At 39.8% G+C, this 13,899-nt stretch overlaps 1 protein-coding gene across 3 annotated transcripts in view; it reads right to left on the minus strand.

The window, feature by feature from the left end:
• Positions 1 to 10,936, minus strand: part of tmem117 (transmembrane protein 117) — a 47,877-nt gene extending 36,941 nt beyond the window's left edge. Inside the window, exons 1-2 of one of the 3 annotated variants that reach the window (XM_063479319.1) lie at positions 10,532 to 10,936; positions 8,836 to 9,143 (exon numbers count right to left, since the gene is read on the minus strand). In XM_063479319.1, the coding sequence (XP_063335389.1) occupies positions 8,836 to 9,115 (280 nt within the window). In that variant the 5' untranslated portion in view covers positions 9,116 to 9,143; positions 10,532 to 10,936. Of the gene's footprint in view, positions 1 to 8,835; positions 9,144 to 9,509; positions 9,792 to 10,531 lie in introns of those variants that run through there. The other 2 variants (XM_063479320.1, XM_063479321.1) reach the window with 2 other exon arrangements.
• Between the last annotated feature and the right edge of the window lie 2,963 nt (positions 10,937 to 13,899).

Genomic DNA, 13,899 nt, shown 5'->3' on the forward strand with positions numbered 1-13,899 from the left:
GCAAATTTCCCTTCACAACCAACAAAAAGGTTATGTTATTATCTCATAAAGGAAAGGTACGCTTCCAAATCCGATTTCCTTTTCTCCACTACGCCTGCTGCTTATCATGTAGTAGGAGGTGCAAGAGCCAGAATCCTGGGGAAATAACTTGTGTTACGTTTTTAGCTGACACACGCTTAGCTATGTCCAAGAGCTAGGAAAACACTAACTGAATTTCTAATGAAAATGGTGAGACTGAACCAAAGTAATGATTCTAAAAAACATTCCGTAGAGAAGTGCTGATGGTGATCAAGCTTTATAACCTGTGTTCATTTAACCTTTCCTGGAGCCTAAGGTAGCACATTAAGTTTTGTTCACACCTAAATTTACAATGACAGGGAAGTCAGGGAAACTGACTTCAACAAAAATTCACTTCAACAATTCATTATTTCGGAAAGACTTCCTGCTCACGACTGTAGCACATCATCTCAGAGACAAATGCACAGGCAATAAAATATCACATAGCTACATACATATAAATATAACACACAGAGCCTCCTATCCTGCCACCCACACATTGACTCCTACACAGACTCAGTTCACTTTGACCTGCGGCCACATACTGCTGTACATAAGCCATGTCAGCCTTTGCTTGCCACAGTAATAACTCATGACAGAACCCAGATGGCATCCTGCAGGCTACAATCATCAAGACTAGGGAAAAGGGGATGAGAGGCACTCCAGCAACAGAGCAGCCAACATCACATCTCTCTCTCTCTCACACACACACACACACACACACACACACACACACACACACACACACACACACACACACACAAACACACACAGAGGTCTGTGACCATTGGAGGCCAACTCTCACATTACTTACTATTTTTTAAGAGCTGTTCACAATATCTGGAGCCTTAAATGACTCCTTCAGGTGGATAAGAGAAGTCATAGCTTGATTGAATGTAAGTGTCTGTAATAACATGCAAAGTAGGATCTAATCCAGTTAGGACAGTGCTCCACATGAATTAACATTACCCTTCACTTTGCGTTTTGGAATTCACAAAGCCTCAGAGAGAAATAGGTGAATATTTTATGCTAATATGGTCACTGAGGCAGCATTAAAGAGATGGGCAGTGTCATTTTCTGCAAAGTCAAAATTGACAAAATAGACGGCTGCATTTATACTAACCTAAACTAATTGTGTTCTAATGTTAAATTTTTGCTGTACTTTTTAAAACAATCTTCCTTCTTCACATTATTTCACCTGTAACACACTTATTAGAGCCCGACTGACAGGCTAATATTAGCAATTTAGCCATATATCGGTATCGGCATTTATAATAATTATACCCATATAGTTACGTGGCTTTGCGTGACTGAGACTTGGAACACTGGGTCTGGCTCTAACAATTATTTCATTAGGAACTCATTGACATGAAACCCAGAGAACCCAGTATGACCCAAGATTTCATACAAATGTGTAATGACAGCCAGTCTTGCCTTGAATGACCAGAAGTCATTGGCTAGCACCCACTCGATTAGAGAGCAAACATAGCCTTGAGAGGCTGAATGGAGCAGGATAGGTTGTTCCTTGAGCCTCAAATGTCAACTTAAAAATCACACAAGTCACTCATCAAAGAGAGTTTATTCACTGTGGAAACAATGCGGTGCACCCATGCCTAACCCATATAGCAACACGAATGAAAACTAGTTCAAATAAAGTGTTATGCAGCAACTGGATTAAAAACTGTGTGGGTTTCTGAGAGGGGACATAATATATATCTATTGTGACAAATACCGCACAAAAAGAGGAAGGCTGTGGGTGCAATTTACAGCAAAACATTTTCTAGGCCATGATAAATTATAAATGATGCAGGGGATGTGTCACCTTTCAAAACCGATGTCAGCTTCCAGGCCTGAAACTGCAAACAGTGTCAGAACTTTAGCTCTGGTTCAAGGGAACAAGAAGACACCCTCTTCTAAATGTGGATACAGGAAAAACCAAAAAAACCAAAACCAAAAAAACTTTCAATCTGCCACTCCAAAGTGCTTTTTTTTTTTTTTTAAGATGCTCAAACCTTTGCATGGATTGTGTTCCTACCCAGTAGCATTCCCACTGGCTCCCTACATATCAGAGGATAGAAGAGATAGTAGATTGATATCTGCACAATGTTAGTGGGGGATGTCACGATGAGCAGTAAGTGGGCCATGTGGGCCTGTGTAGCAGACTTATAATGGATGATAGATTTTATTGTGGGCCTGCTTCTGTAGTGCTTCTCTTATGCTCTACCTGTGTTTGTGATTGCATAACCGCTCCACTGAAATGTTGTGCATGGCATATCTCGCCTCTCCAACTCTCAGCCTCACTCAGACACACGCACAAACACACATCCGTGCATGTGCTTGCAAAATATCGCCGCTCTCTCACACTTACAGACACACACGCCCGCACACAGAAGTCCAAACCATCTGTTCAGAAGCTTGTTGAAGTGCATTAGTTGCACCTGGCTATGAATGAGCTGCACTCCTCTCCTACATACCTTAGAGCTAATCCAATTGCATTGACCCTGATACAGATCCACCGGACCCTAGTGTAAAACCTGACATAAAACTGACTGAACTACATGCACACCTACTGTACATTACCATTATGAATCATGCAACTGACAAAATGCTGGTGGTGTAACACACCAAGGTTCTGGAGCTTCCACAACACTCCAGAACTGGAAAAATATTTTGTGTCAATGTGATTTTAAAATGATGTACAAATCTCAGTTTGAGCACTATGTGAATTATGAAAATAGTTATATAGTGGATTTATTTGTATGCAAACAGATACACCTGAGTCCCCTGTAGGTTCTTTTCCATCATTATGTTGCCTGTAGCCACCTGATTGTGCATGACATATTGTGACGCCATCATGCTGCTTAGCAATCGTCCAATAACAAACTAAAATCACAGACCAAGAAAATACTGTAGCATGGACATGTAATAGTTTGGGAACAAAATATCACAAAACTTACTTTTTAAAAAGCAACTTCGTTCCGATGAAGAAGTTAGACCTGCTAAACATTTTCTGACTGAAGTCTTGTAATAACTTTGAAAATGCTTTCGGAGTGCCAAATGCACAATGAATGAAATTTGATTAACCCGACTGTAATGAAATGGCAGCGGGCATTTTAAAATCTGCTGTTTTGGGGAGCAGTCTGACATTTTGGATAATACACTTAACCTCCGTTACATCCAGTATATGTAACACGCTGGCTTTGCCAGTCTGTTAAAATGAAGGCACTCTCTGGTGATGAGAGCCAGTGGGTATTTCCCTAACTCACAAGGATTGTCTTATTACATCCAAGCAGATGAACAAAAATCAGGACAATTTACTTTATCCTCCATTCCTAATCCCGACCAAACTGGTCATGTGGTTAGATAGAAGGATGAATAGACCCTTTATATTTTTTCCTTTATTAATCTGGTGGACAATATAAGTACTGCAGGTGGACCTAAAGAACACATTTACAATTAATTTTAAAACCTCCTTTTTACAATGTTTTGAAATTGAAATTGTTGTACTGATATTTAGATTAATAAAAATTAAACAAGGAAGAAAATAAAGCAATGAGATTTTGCATACAGAAGTGAATGGCTGGAAGACTCTTCAGCTATCAGGCCTCTCTACTATGGGACCAGCTCCCAGTTTGGATTCCAGAGACAGACGCCCTCTCTACTTTTAAGATTAGGCTTAAATTTTCCCTTTTTGATAAAGCTTATAGTTAGGGTTGCATCAGGTGACACTGGACCCTTTTCTTAGTTATGCTGCAATAGGATTAGGCTGTTGGGGGGTTTCTTCTTCACTCATCTCTTTGTACTGTCTGTGTGTTTATACACCACTCTGCATTTAATCATTAGTTATTTTTAAACTCTGGCTCTCTCTCACAGCATGTCTTTTGTCACAGATCGCAGCAGATGGCAGCCCCTGGTTCTGCCTGAGTGTTCTTCCTGTTAAAAGGGAGTTTTTCCTTCCCACTGTCACCAAGTGCTTGCTCATAGGGTTTGTGATATGTAATACTGCAGGGTCTTTACCTTACAACATAAAACACCTTGAGGCAACCGATACTGGATACTGGTACAATAGATATAGATAGAGAGAGAGATAGACAACAACAAGCAATACCCCAGAAGATGAAAATGAAATCGTGAAAAAAACAAAACAAAGAAAGAAATATTTCATCTTAACCTTAATGTGATGATCAGAGTAGGGACTAAAGTGCCACTTATTGGGTAGGTGCTCTACATTCTCATGTCTCACACATGTAAGCATTGCCTATGTGAGTCAATTAGTCAATACTCTTGATGGGTGTCTATTCATTAATGCAACTCCATGCAGTTCAGACTTGTTGTAATGAAAGTGTGTATGAGGTTGTAGTGATCAGTGTTCATTTCACAGCCTAGTGAGTACACATGTCTGAAAGGGGTTTAATTTGCCACATTGTTGATGGTCTATACACGCAAGCGCACAGTGACACTAAGCTATACTTTAGAACCTCTGAGCAATAAGCTAGCTAGTTTTATCATCTTAAACCAAATGATAATTGTCAGGTTTATATTGTTGATTGTCATTTATGCTTAGTAATATTTAACCATATATGCTTAGAGGTGTATAATTGATTGTGTAGTGATAGGATGTGTGATCCTTAGGAGTCTGCAAAGACTTTGTGTGCATTCCAGAGTGTTCTGGCATGCACACTCACAATCTCAGGGTCATGGGAAGAGGTTGTATCTTTTCTTGCTGATATATGGTATAGCAAACACATCTATATCTGTTTTACTCTAAGTGCCTTTTGTTTAGATGTACTGCTGGACTTCCAGACCAGCAGGTTTAGGGAAGTCATTTATGGGGTCACACAAACAAACACACACACACACACACACACACACACACACACACACACACACACACACACACACACACACACACACACACACACACACACACACACTTACACAACGCACAGGCAAGGTACTCTTTGTGTATATGTAGACGTCATATGTTAATGAACCTATGTATATTCATGTAACCTCAATAAAAGAGCAGTGTTATGGGGGAGCAGACGAGAGCAACTGGGGTCAAGCGAAGGAACGGTGTTTGTCCAGTTCTCTCCCGTGCACGAAAAACATAAAGAACTTTGCCTACTCGTGTCTTGCTTTGCTGTGTAATTAAATTGTCTTCAATGTTCCAGCGAATAGGTTTAAGCTACAAACCTATCAATAATCCATTCTGTTACCTTTTCACCATGAACACATCACTGTGGCTGATCAAGAAGTAGTTGCAGCAACCAAACTTCCTATAACAAAAACTTACATTTATTTAGATATGGGGATTTATTCCCACCAATGATAGATGAGCCCAGAAAATCCAAAATATGTAAATTTACGCATCATGTTAAGGCCTTTTGTTAAGGCTTTAAAAATGCAATTATTATATGTATTATATACTATATATGATATTCAATATTTTGCAATGAATAAATATTACATGTTCTATTTCAGACAAACATTTATTTAAATCATATCAAATTACCTTTTTATTTTCTCAGTCCAGTAATGGAGTCCTGACTCAAAAGAAAGAAAAAAAACATTAGACTCTAAGTATAAAAACCCTCCAATTTATTCAGTGATTACAAGTGAAGAGACAATTTTGCTATTACTAGATCTAATAACTCTCCACTTGCTCCACTTCCCGTCTTATAGGAAGGACTCTGCATTTGCTGAAACTGTCATGTCATCATGGACTCTCAGTTTTCTATTTATGTTCAGAGAAGATGATCACTTCGAGCACCCGCCACCACTCTGTGTCGTCTAATTATAGTCGGTAACGGTTCATCCAAGAAGATAAACCAGGGTGCCCAATAATATCCGGCACTAAGTGACTTGTGAAGTGAGCAGGAAATGAAACGCGCGAGTTCAACTGGAAGCAATGTGCAGTTCATAAAAGTGAAGGGAGGATGACAATGGAGTCACAGCCTTTATAAAGGAGAGTGACTAGGAGGAAGCCGAGCGAGCAACAGAGTGATATAAGGGTCATAAGAACAGATGAAAAAAAAAGCCAGGTTGGTGAAAAAGAAGAGGAAATGTATCAAAGAGGTGTGAGAGCTGACTAACATGTTCCGCTGCAGAGCTTCTCAACCTGTCACAGCAGGAAAAACACAGCTCGAATTAACAACATAAAGAGTTCTGCTATTATAGTCTATCATATTTGAACAAAGCCTTCATTAGTGTTAATGCATTAGTATGCCAACACCACCTGAACTTTCTTGCAGTGACAAACCCTTAGTCTTTCACTTGACACAGTTTGACTGGCATGAAAAACTACAGCCCTGTTCTAGTAAAACAGCTCTATTAAACAGGGAACTTTACTGATATCACACATCAAAATCTGAATACACATTTTGAGAACAACCACTGCATCTGTGTGTGTGTGTGTGTGTGTGTGTGTGTGTGTGTGTGGGGGATCGATTTGGGTCAGTTATCGGTCATATCCTGACTCAAAAGGCTGGATCGGATATTGTGACAATTTGCTGATATATATAAAGCCAATCTACTGAATTCACTTCTATGTTGCTCTCTGTTTACTATACCACACAGCAGCGCACCAGCTGCTACTGGGAAAGCTAATACAGCATGGAGGAGGCTAACAGCTGAACGCCAGCAGTTTGGAGGCATTTCACACTGATTACTCCAACAGCTTCTCTTTGGTTGCTTACAATACATTTTTAGTTGACTGTAAACTTAGCTAAAAAGCTCTGATGATGATGCTTTCCTGTCAGGTTCTTACTCTTTCTGCTGTCTCTCGCACTCTCACCATTGTTCTGTTTGGTGTAACATTTTTTGGGAAGCTTTCATTGCACTTTTGTTAATATGACATGCTGCAATTAATATTATTTCACTACAACCATCTCTTGTTAGCAAGAATGTTAAAAGCGAAGTGCTAAAGCACTGTGCAAAAGTCTCTATCCACCCCTCAATTCATTGTATTATCCCAGAGAAGTGATTTATTGAAACATATAAACATACATACAACTATGATATATAAAAGGAAAAAGCTGTTTGTAAAATTGTAAAATGATTGAAAGTCTTTAGTATATGACCACCTTTATTCTTCAACACAGTGTAAACTCTCTTAGGCAAGTTTTCTTGCCATTTCTTTAAGTAGTCTTTAGGAAAAGTTCTCCAGGATTTTTGAAGATCAGTCAAAGCTGTTCTTTGGGTGTTGGCTGCTTTCTGTTCTGTTCTCATACTGCGTCAATAATGCTGAGGCCCAGGCTGTGGGAAGGCCAGTCGATGACTGATGGTGTTGCACTGTGTTTTTTTCTGTCCACGTATGACATTACTGCTTTGGTAGTGTGTTTGAGATCATTGGTGTCCTGAAAAACAAAACTGATACCAATCAGATGCTTTTCAGATGTATCAGCAAGATCATACTCTTCTGTATTCACAATGTCCCCAACACCACCGCCTTAAATGCAGTCCCAGACCATGACAGAGCCTCCACCGTGCTTTACAGATGGCTCTGAACACTCACTGTTGTACCTCCCTCTTGATCTTTTCCATGCATATTGATGCCAATTTTAACCAAATACTTGAGGCTTTAAAATCTCAAAGTTTTAAGTTCATCACTTTTTAAGACCTATTGCCACTTTTTTCACAGTTCAGTTCTTGTGTAACCTGGCACACCTCAGACTTTTTCTCCCCGTTTCCCTTCCTTAAGAAAGACTTCTTCACAACCATTGAGACCATTTCTGATGAGGCTTCAGTGAACAGCAGACGGATCAACTGAACAGTGAGATGCTTCACTCGGGTTCTGTGTCAGGTCTTTGCTGGTATTTTATTATATTTCTTAAGGACATTACCTTCAGATACTGTTGATCTACTGTAGACGTTTAAGGGCACATTGCACACCATGCTGGCTTATACCAGGTTTTTGACTAGTATCTCTTTGTGAATCACCTTATTGGGACATAAATTGTATGCCTATCAAGCTGTGTAAATAAATATAAAAGTAAAAACACATAATAAATACAGTTTAAAATGTAGAAGTTGCTACATTGTCTGTTATGAGGACTGAAAATTAAAATAAAAAAGCAAACGAATGTCCAAAGAAAAACTTTTACAGACCTTCAGAAAGCCTGGAGAAATATTTCTCAAGAGCAGATTAAAAAAAAAAAAACATTACAAAAACATCTGGCTCCTCAACAGCAAAAATACATAAAAATGAGAGAAAGCTCAAGACTATTGCACATCAATGCATAAAGAAACACATACATAAAACTTACAAAAAGTGCACTGCATACACAACCTTTAGCAGAGACTCTACATTTTATATTTTTATATTTGGGAATAATTAGAGGAAGAAATAAGGGAAATTTTGTTTATTGCTTGGGTGTCTGCCATGAATACAGGAGTGTGCTTGTGAGTCCAACGTTAAGTCTCTGAGGTAATCTTCTAATATTATTTTCATCTGCACTTTTTCTACTGAGACATTTCTAAACACCTCTAGTCACAAATTTGTTGAAGGAATGCAAGTCCTCATATAGAATTTCAGTGTACATCTAGTTACCGCAATGAAAAGATGAATCAGCAGCAATTTCAACAAAGAAAATAATTAAACAATCTATTTAATTACGTTCCCATTGACAAAAAAAAAGCAGAGCAGGAGTATAAACGTGCTTCTCCCCGATGAATAGCAACAACAAGAACATCAGTGGGGGGTGGTGGGGGGAGTTCCCTCAGACAGAAAAGCCATTACTCTGCACATTCCACTGCATTATTGTGTGCATGACTTACCAAAGAGCTGGCGGTGAAATATAAACTTCCCGGCTAACAGGCCAGTGATAATGGCCAGTATCCAGCAAATTACTTTCAGGATGTTCCACCCGAGGCCTGGGTACTTGTTGAAGAGGAAAGAGAAACAGTTCCCCACCACAATCATATGGGCCTCTGTCTGACTGTGAGAGACGGGGTCCTCGGCGAAAATTAGGAAGTTAAAAAAGGTGACGAGGTACGCCACAATGAGACGGGACCACGGGTGCTGGAAATAGTAGCGAAAAAGGGCATCTATTTCCATCTTGCTAAGCCCTCCAGCCACACTACACCTGGGAGTCAGAGAGAGAGAGAGAGAGAGAAAGTGCTTCTTTTAGTCAGATTACATTACCAGCCAGGCAGATTAGAGCAAACGCACCCCTCAGACACAGATTAGTGGTTGGAATATCACTAAAGATAATGGATTAGGATCACGCTCAATTCAGACCCGGCTCAGATAGCAGAGCAGCACCTCCAATAACGCACACAGATTTCTTAACACAAAACCAGAGTTTCCAATCAGTCCTAAGATTATCACACAGCTGTAAATTAGCAAACAGCCTATATCCTGTAATCAATTTAAAGGAGAGAAAAATAACATAATGTGGACGATCAATCCACTCAAGTGTCATCTTGTGTCGGTGAATCACGTGTCATACCTGGAAGTGGTGGACTCTTGAAGTACTATATATCTCTCAGCTATAAATCGCTGGCTCGTCTCCTTTCAGCCTGTCTGCTCTGCGCTCTTCTTAAAAGAAACTGTTCCAGCATTACAGTGAGGCTTTCCCCGGCAACACCAGCCAAGCAGTGCATGAGTAACCTGCAGACACCCCGTCCCTCCTGTATTTTTAATCATTATTCACCCATGAACTCCACTCTTTCTTTACTCCATCGCTCTCTACCTCTTTGAACAGTCTGACTTTGCTGGGCTGAACTTCTGCCTGCTTTCATACCTTCCCTAAAACAGGGCATGGAGGGGGAAGAAGGAATTATGTAATGGCTTCAAAAATAGAGCTGGCTATTAAATTTCACCAGCATCATGTTTGTCTTGTCATGATGCTGCCACCTTGGGTGATAGTAGGCTGATGAGGTAAAATGCAGATTTAGTTTTCAGACTTTTAGTGTGACCGGGGACCTGCTCCCATTCTGTGGCTAGCAACTTGCGACCAGAGAGTCCCAAAACATGAGTTAAGTGGGACTTAGCACCCAAAAAAGAACAAATTGGGCCGGGATAAGTTTATCTGAAGGTGGGTGGGTGGGCTATACCCTAGATAATCACGATGAGTAATGAAGAGCTCAACTGATGTTTCGGGACCTGAACTCCCTCTAAACCATAAAGATTAGATTTGCACTGATCAGAGCAGTCTAAGTGCTGCAGGAAATACTCCAAATGGCCTCTCTATTTGGGGCACTTCTGGCAATTTCTGAATGGACTATCGTGTTCAGGGCATTAGTGCGTGATCACACCAATCTCCCTTCTAATGACGCCAAATGTCACATCACTGACCTTATATAATTATGAGATATCACAACAAGCTTGACCATTTTGGCTCCTTAACTGAATGTAGGGTACACCGAGTGAGATGTGGGACAGCCAAAATCCGTGCAAGTTACCTGCATGCACGTCGCTTTTTCTCATTTGTGCATGTGCAGTGGGTAAAGTCAACACGATTTTACGCACCTGCTCCACGCCGTTTTATCTCTCAGTCGATGTCCAGGACGAGAAGCCCCGCTCCCGCTCTGCTCTCCGGCCACATCAAGCCGGCAGCGGCGCTCTAATCATCCTAAACAGGAGATGATACGACAGGGCTGAAGTGGGATTATCCATGCGACCTGTTGTTGTTGGTATACGACAGAGGCACCCACAAATCCTCTGTCATTGTGCCGGACTGTCCGTCCATACGGCGGGCGGGGCGGCTATTAAGCGGGCGGTGCTTCGTCACTGGGTCCCCGCCGTGAGGTGCGGTTTCTGGGTAGTAAGTAGGACGCTTCTACCGCCGCTGTAGCAAGGATGGAGGAGACTGGATCCACACAGCAAGCGCAGCATCAGTGCAACGCAATGTAGCCAACACGTTGATTCACTAGCGCCAAAGTCTGAGCCAGTACAAATACACGACTTCCGCTCACGTGTTTCAAAATAAAATAAGATCGACATCCATAACATAAGTAAGACTTGAGGAATCTATAAGTATACAAATATATGTATCACAACAGGTCAAGGACGAACCTCTAATATTAACGGATTAGATGTTGTTTTCCTTTATTTTTCAAGTTATTTGAACTTAACCCATTAAACATCATTAGAAACTAACAGATTTCTATGAGGATTTTTCTGAGGAAGATTTTTTCTGCTTCTGAAAAAAAACCTGCCACCCATAACTCGATAATAACGCAAATCTTTAACTTATTAACTCAAAACTTTGGGATACCTAACTCGAGATTTGGAGTTATTTCCTCTAAATTTGGAATTATTAATTCAAAACTTTGAGATCCCAGCTTTTTTTTTTTCAGTGCCAGAAACAAACTTCCACAGTGACTGTAATCGTCCTGGTTTATGTTGAAGTTGTGGGTGTCATCGGTCTTTCGTCTTCAACCAGAATATCCGATAAAATTATCCACATTATCTAAGCTCATCATATCAGGGAAAAAGTCTATCCTACCAGGACACTGGAACGAGGTACAATTTGCCAGTGATCATTCATTTGTTTAGTCACAATAATGGCAAATCAGACACTTACACTCGTTTATATGTTCTGAAATCTACATCACATCGAAGAATCGTTGAAGATGAGCCCACCTCAATCAGTGGACCAGAGCTCAGTAAACAATTTACTTGATACCATTGGTAAATTATTTTGTTTCACGTAAATGTACTAGTAACAGAGCACAGGTTTCATCAGCCACACTAGAATCAGTTTATTTTGTAAAAAGAAAAAAAGGGGGGGAAAAGTTTCAAATCACTTCCTGTGCGACTGTGTGTCATACTTGACGCAAAGCTGAGAAGGGAATGATTTTGCTGCCATGGGGCTCATTTATTTATTTATTTAAAGAAGAGACCAGAGGCAGGAAGCCCGTGGCTTCCAGATGTTGCTGGATTTCATGCCAAATAGGATCTGCTGCTTTGAGAGGCGGAAATCTGGTACGACAGATCAGAGATGTGGAAAAACTGAATAAAATGTAAAAAATGAAAGATGAATGAATATTGATCTTTATATTAATATTGATCTTAAGCCATAATTAAATACAATCAGTGCTTTATTTTTTTCTTTTCTTGAAGAATATAGCTGACTTTAAACCAGATAACAAGTTGACTTTATTTCTTTGAACTCATTATATTATAAAAGCAGATACCATACACATATAGTGGAGTAAAGCATTCATTATTATTTTATTATCCCTTTAATTTAAATACCCAATAATAAAATATCATTAAAATATCCCATAAATAAACCAGAACTGTTAGCATGAATATGCATATATATGATGCTTTTCTTCGTGGGTTTCTAGCATCTCTACATACCAAGACCAGGAACCAGTACTCATGCTTTTTCATTTAACATAAACTTGTGTAGAAATGTGTCCCTTGTGAGCATAGTATAGTCTATGAATTCACATATAAAACTTTAGGCACTCTATGTATTACAGAATCCTTTGTTTTTAATAAGTGAAAAGAAGCAGCAAATCTTCAAATGTTACGCAGGATTAGCGATGTACTCTACCAGTGTGCAGTTTTGATGAAAATAAAAATAGTATGCAAAGCCACATCTGGATAAGCCAAAGTTGTTTTGGACTCCAATGCAGTGGAATTTGAGCTCCTTTGCCACTACAGCCAAAGGTATATTTAGCACAGAAAACAGCATGTTGGTGAAAATACTATGCTTTCAGAGAGGAAAAACTGATTCCAACAAATCTCATGCAGTCTTTCTAGAAATTGAAACTGAAAGCACAGCTGCTTCTTCAATAGCCAAATATCACCTTTAAGAAACACAAGCAATAAGAAACTTAAGGACTAACCCTTAAACTGTAAAAATAGCATTGTAAGCTGTAGATATGATTGCCTTCTGTGTTGTGAATCTGATGTCATCAAATTTGGGACAGGTCTCACACAATAATCATGCTGCTGGGCAGAAAGTGGTAAACTGGATAGACTTTTAGCATCACACAAGCCATGGGAATAAACCCACAGTGTTTTCAGTTTTCCTTGTCCAGAGTCCCAATGTGAGGTTCTTTTAAGATCTATTACCTTGTACAGAATTTTTTAGTCTGTTTTCAAACACTGAAAAAACAGACTTAAATGTAATCACCAAAGAACACATATAAACAAGAAATGAAGAAAGCCACAGGGGTGGGGGTGGGGATAGGCTGAAAACCCACCAGTCTATTGTAGAGTCAGAGTGAGAGGTGAGTTTTCCCCCAGTCAGGTCACCAGGGCTACGACATTTACACAGACAACCATTCACACTTATATTCACACCTACAGTCAATTTAAATCGCCAGTCAACCGAACATGAATGTGTTTTGTATGAGAGACAAAGCTGGAGTACCTCGAGAAAACACAAGCAGCACGGGGAGACCATGAATTTTCCACACAGAAGGGTGCCAGCCAGCTGGTTGATTCAAACCCAGGACTCTCTTGACTCTTTTCAGTGGCTGGTGCCTGGTGCCATGAATGTCTGTTTCTTTGTGTTGGCTTGTCTGTGTAAAGCTTGCATGTTGTCCCTGTGCTTGTTTGAATTCTTACACAATACTCTGGCTTCCTTTGACAGTCCAAAGGCTTGGTTTTAGGTTAATTGGCAATTCTAAACTTTTGTACTTTGACTTTTCTAAGAGACTAAGTAACTGTCTTATTTTAATATGGTGTGTGCATATGAGTACTGCTACTGTGCTTGCCCAAAGCCTTTTAGTTCCCTGTGTAAGCAAATGTCTTGTTTCATCCATGCTCATATGAACACATGTGAAAATGTGAAATACAAGATATATTTTGACTTTTTTATACCACCAAAGATATTTCTCATAAAAAAAAGAGTCAGGGAGGAAGCTCTGTTTTTA

Source organism: Pelmatolapia mariae, linkage group LG7, assembly GCF_036321145.2.
Source record: "Pelmatolapia mariae isolate MD_Pm_ZW linkage group LG7, Pm_UMD_F_2, whole genome shotgun sequence".
Classification (NCBI taxonomy): Eukaryota; Metazoa; Chordata; class Actinopteri; order Cichliformes; family Cichlidae; genus Pelmatolapia; species Pelmatolapia mariae.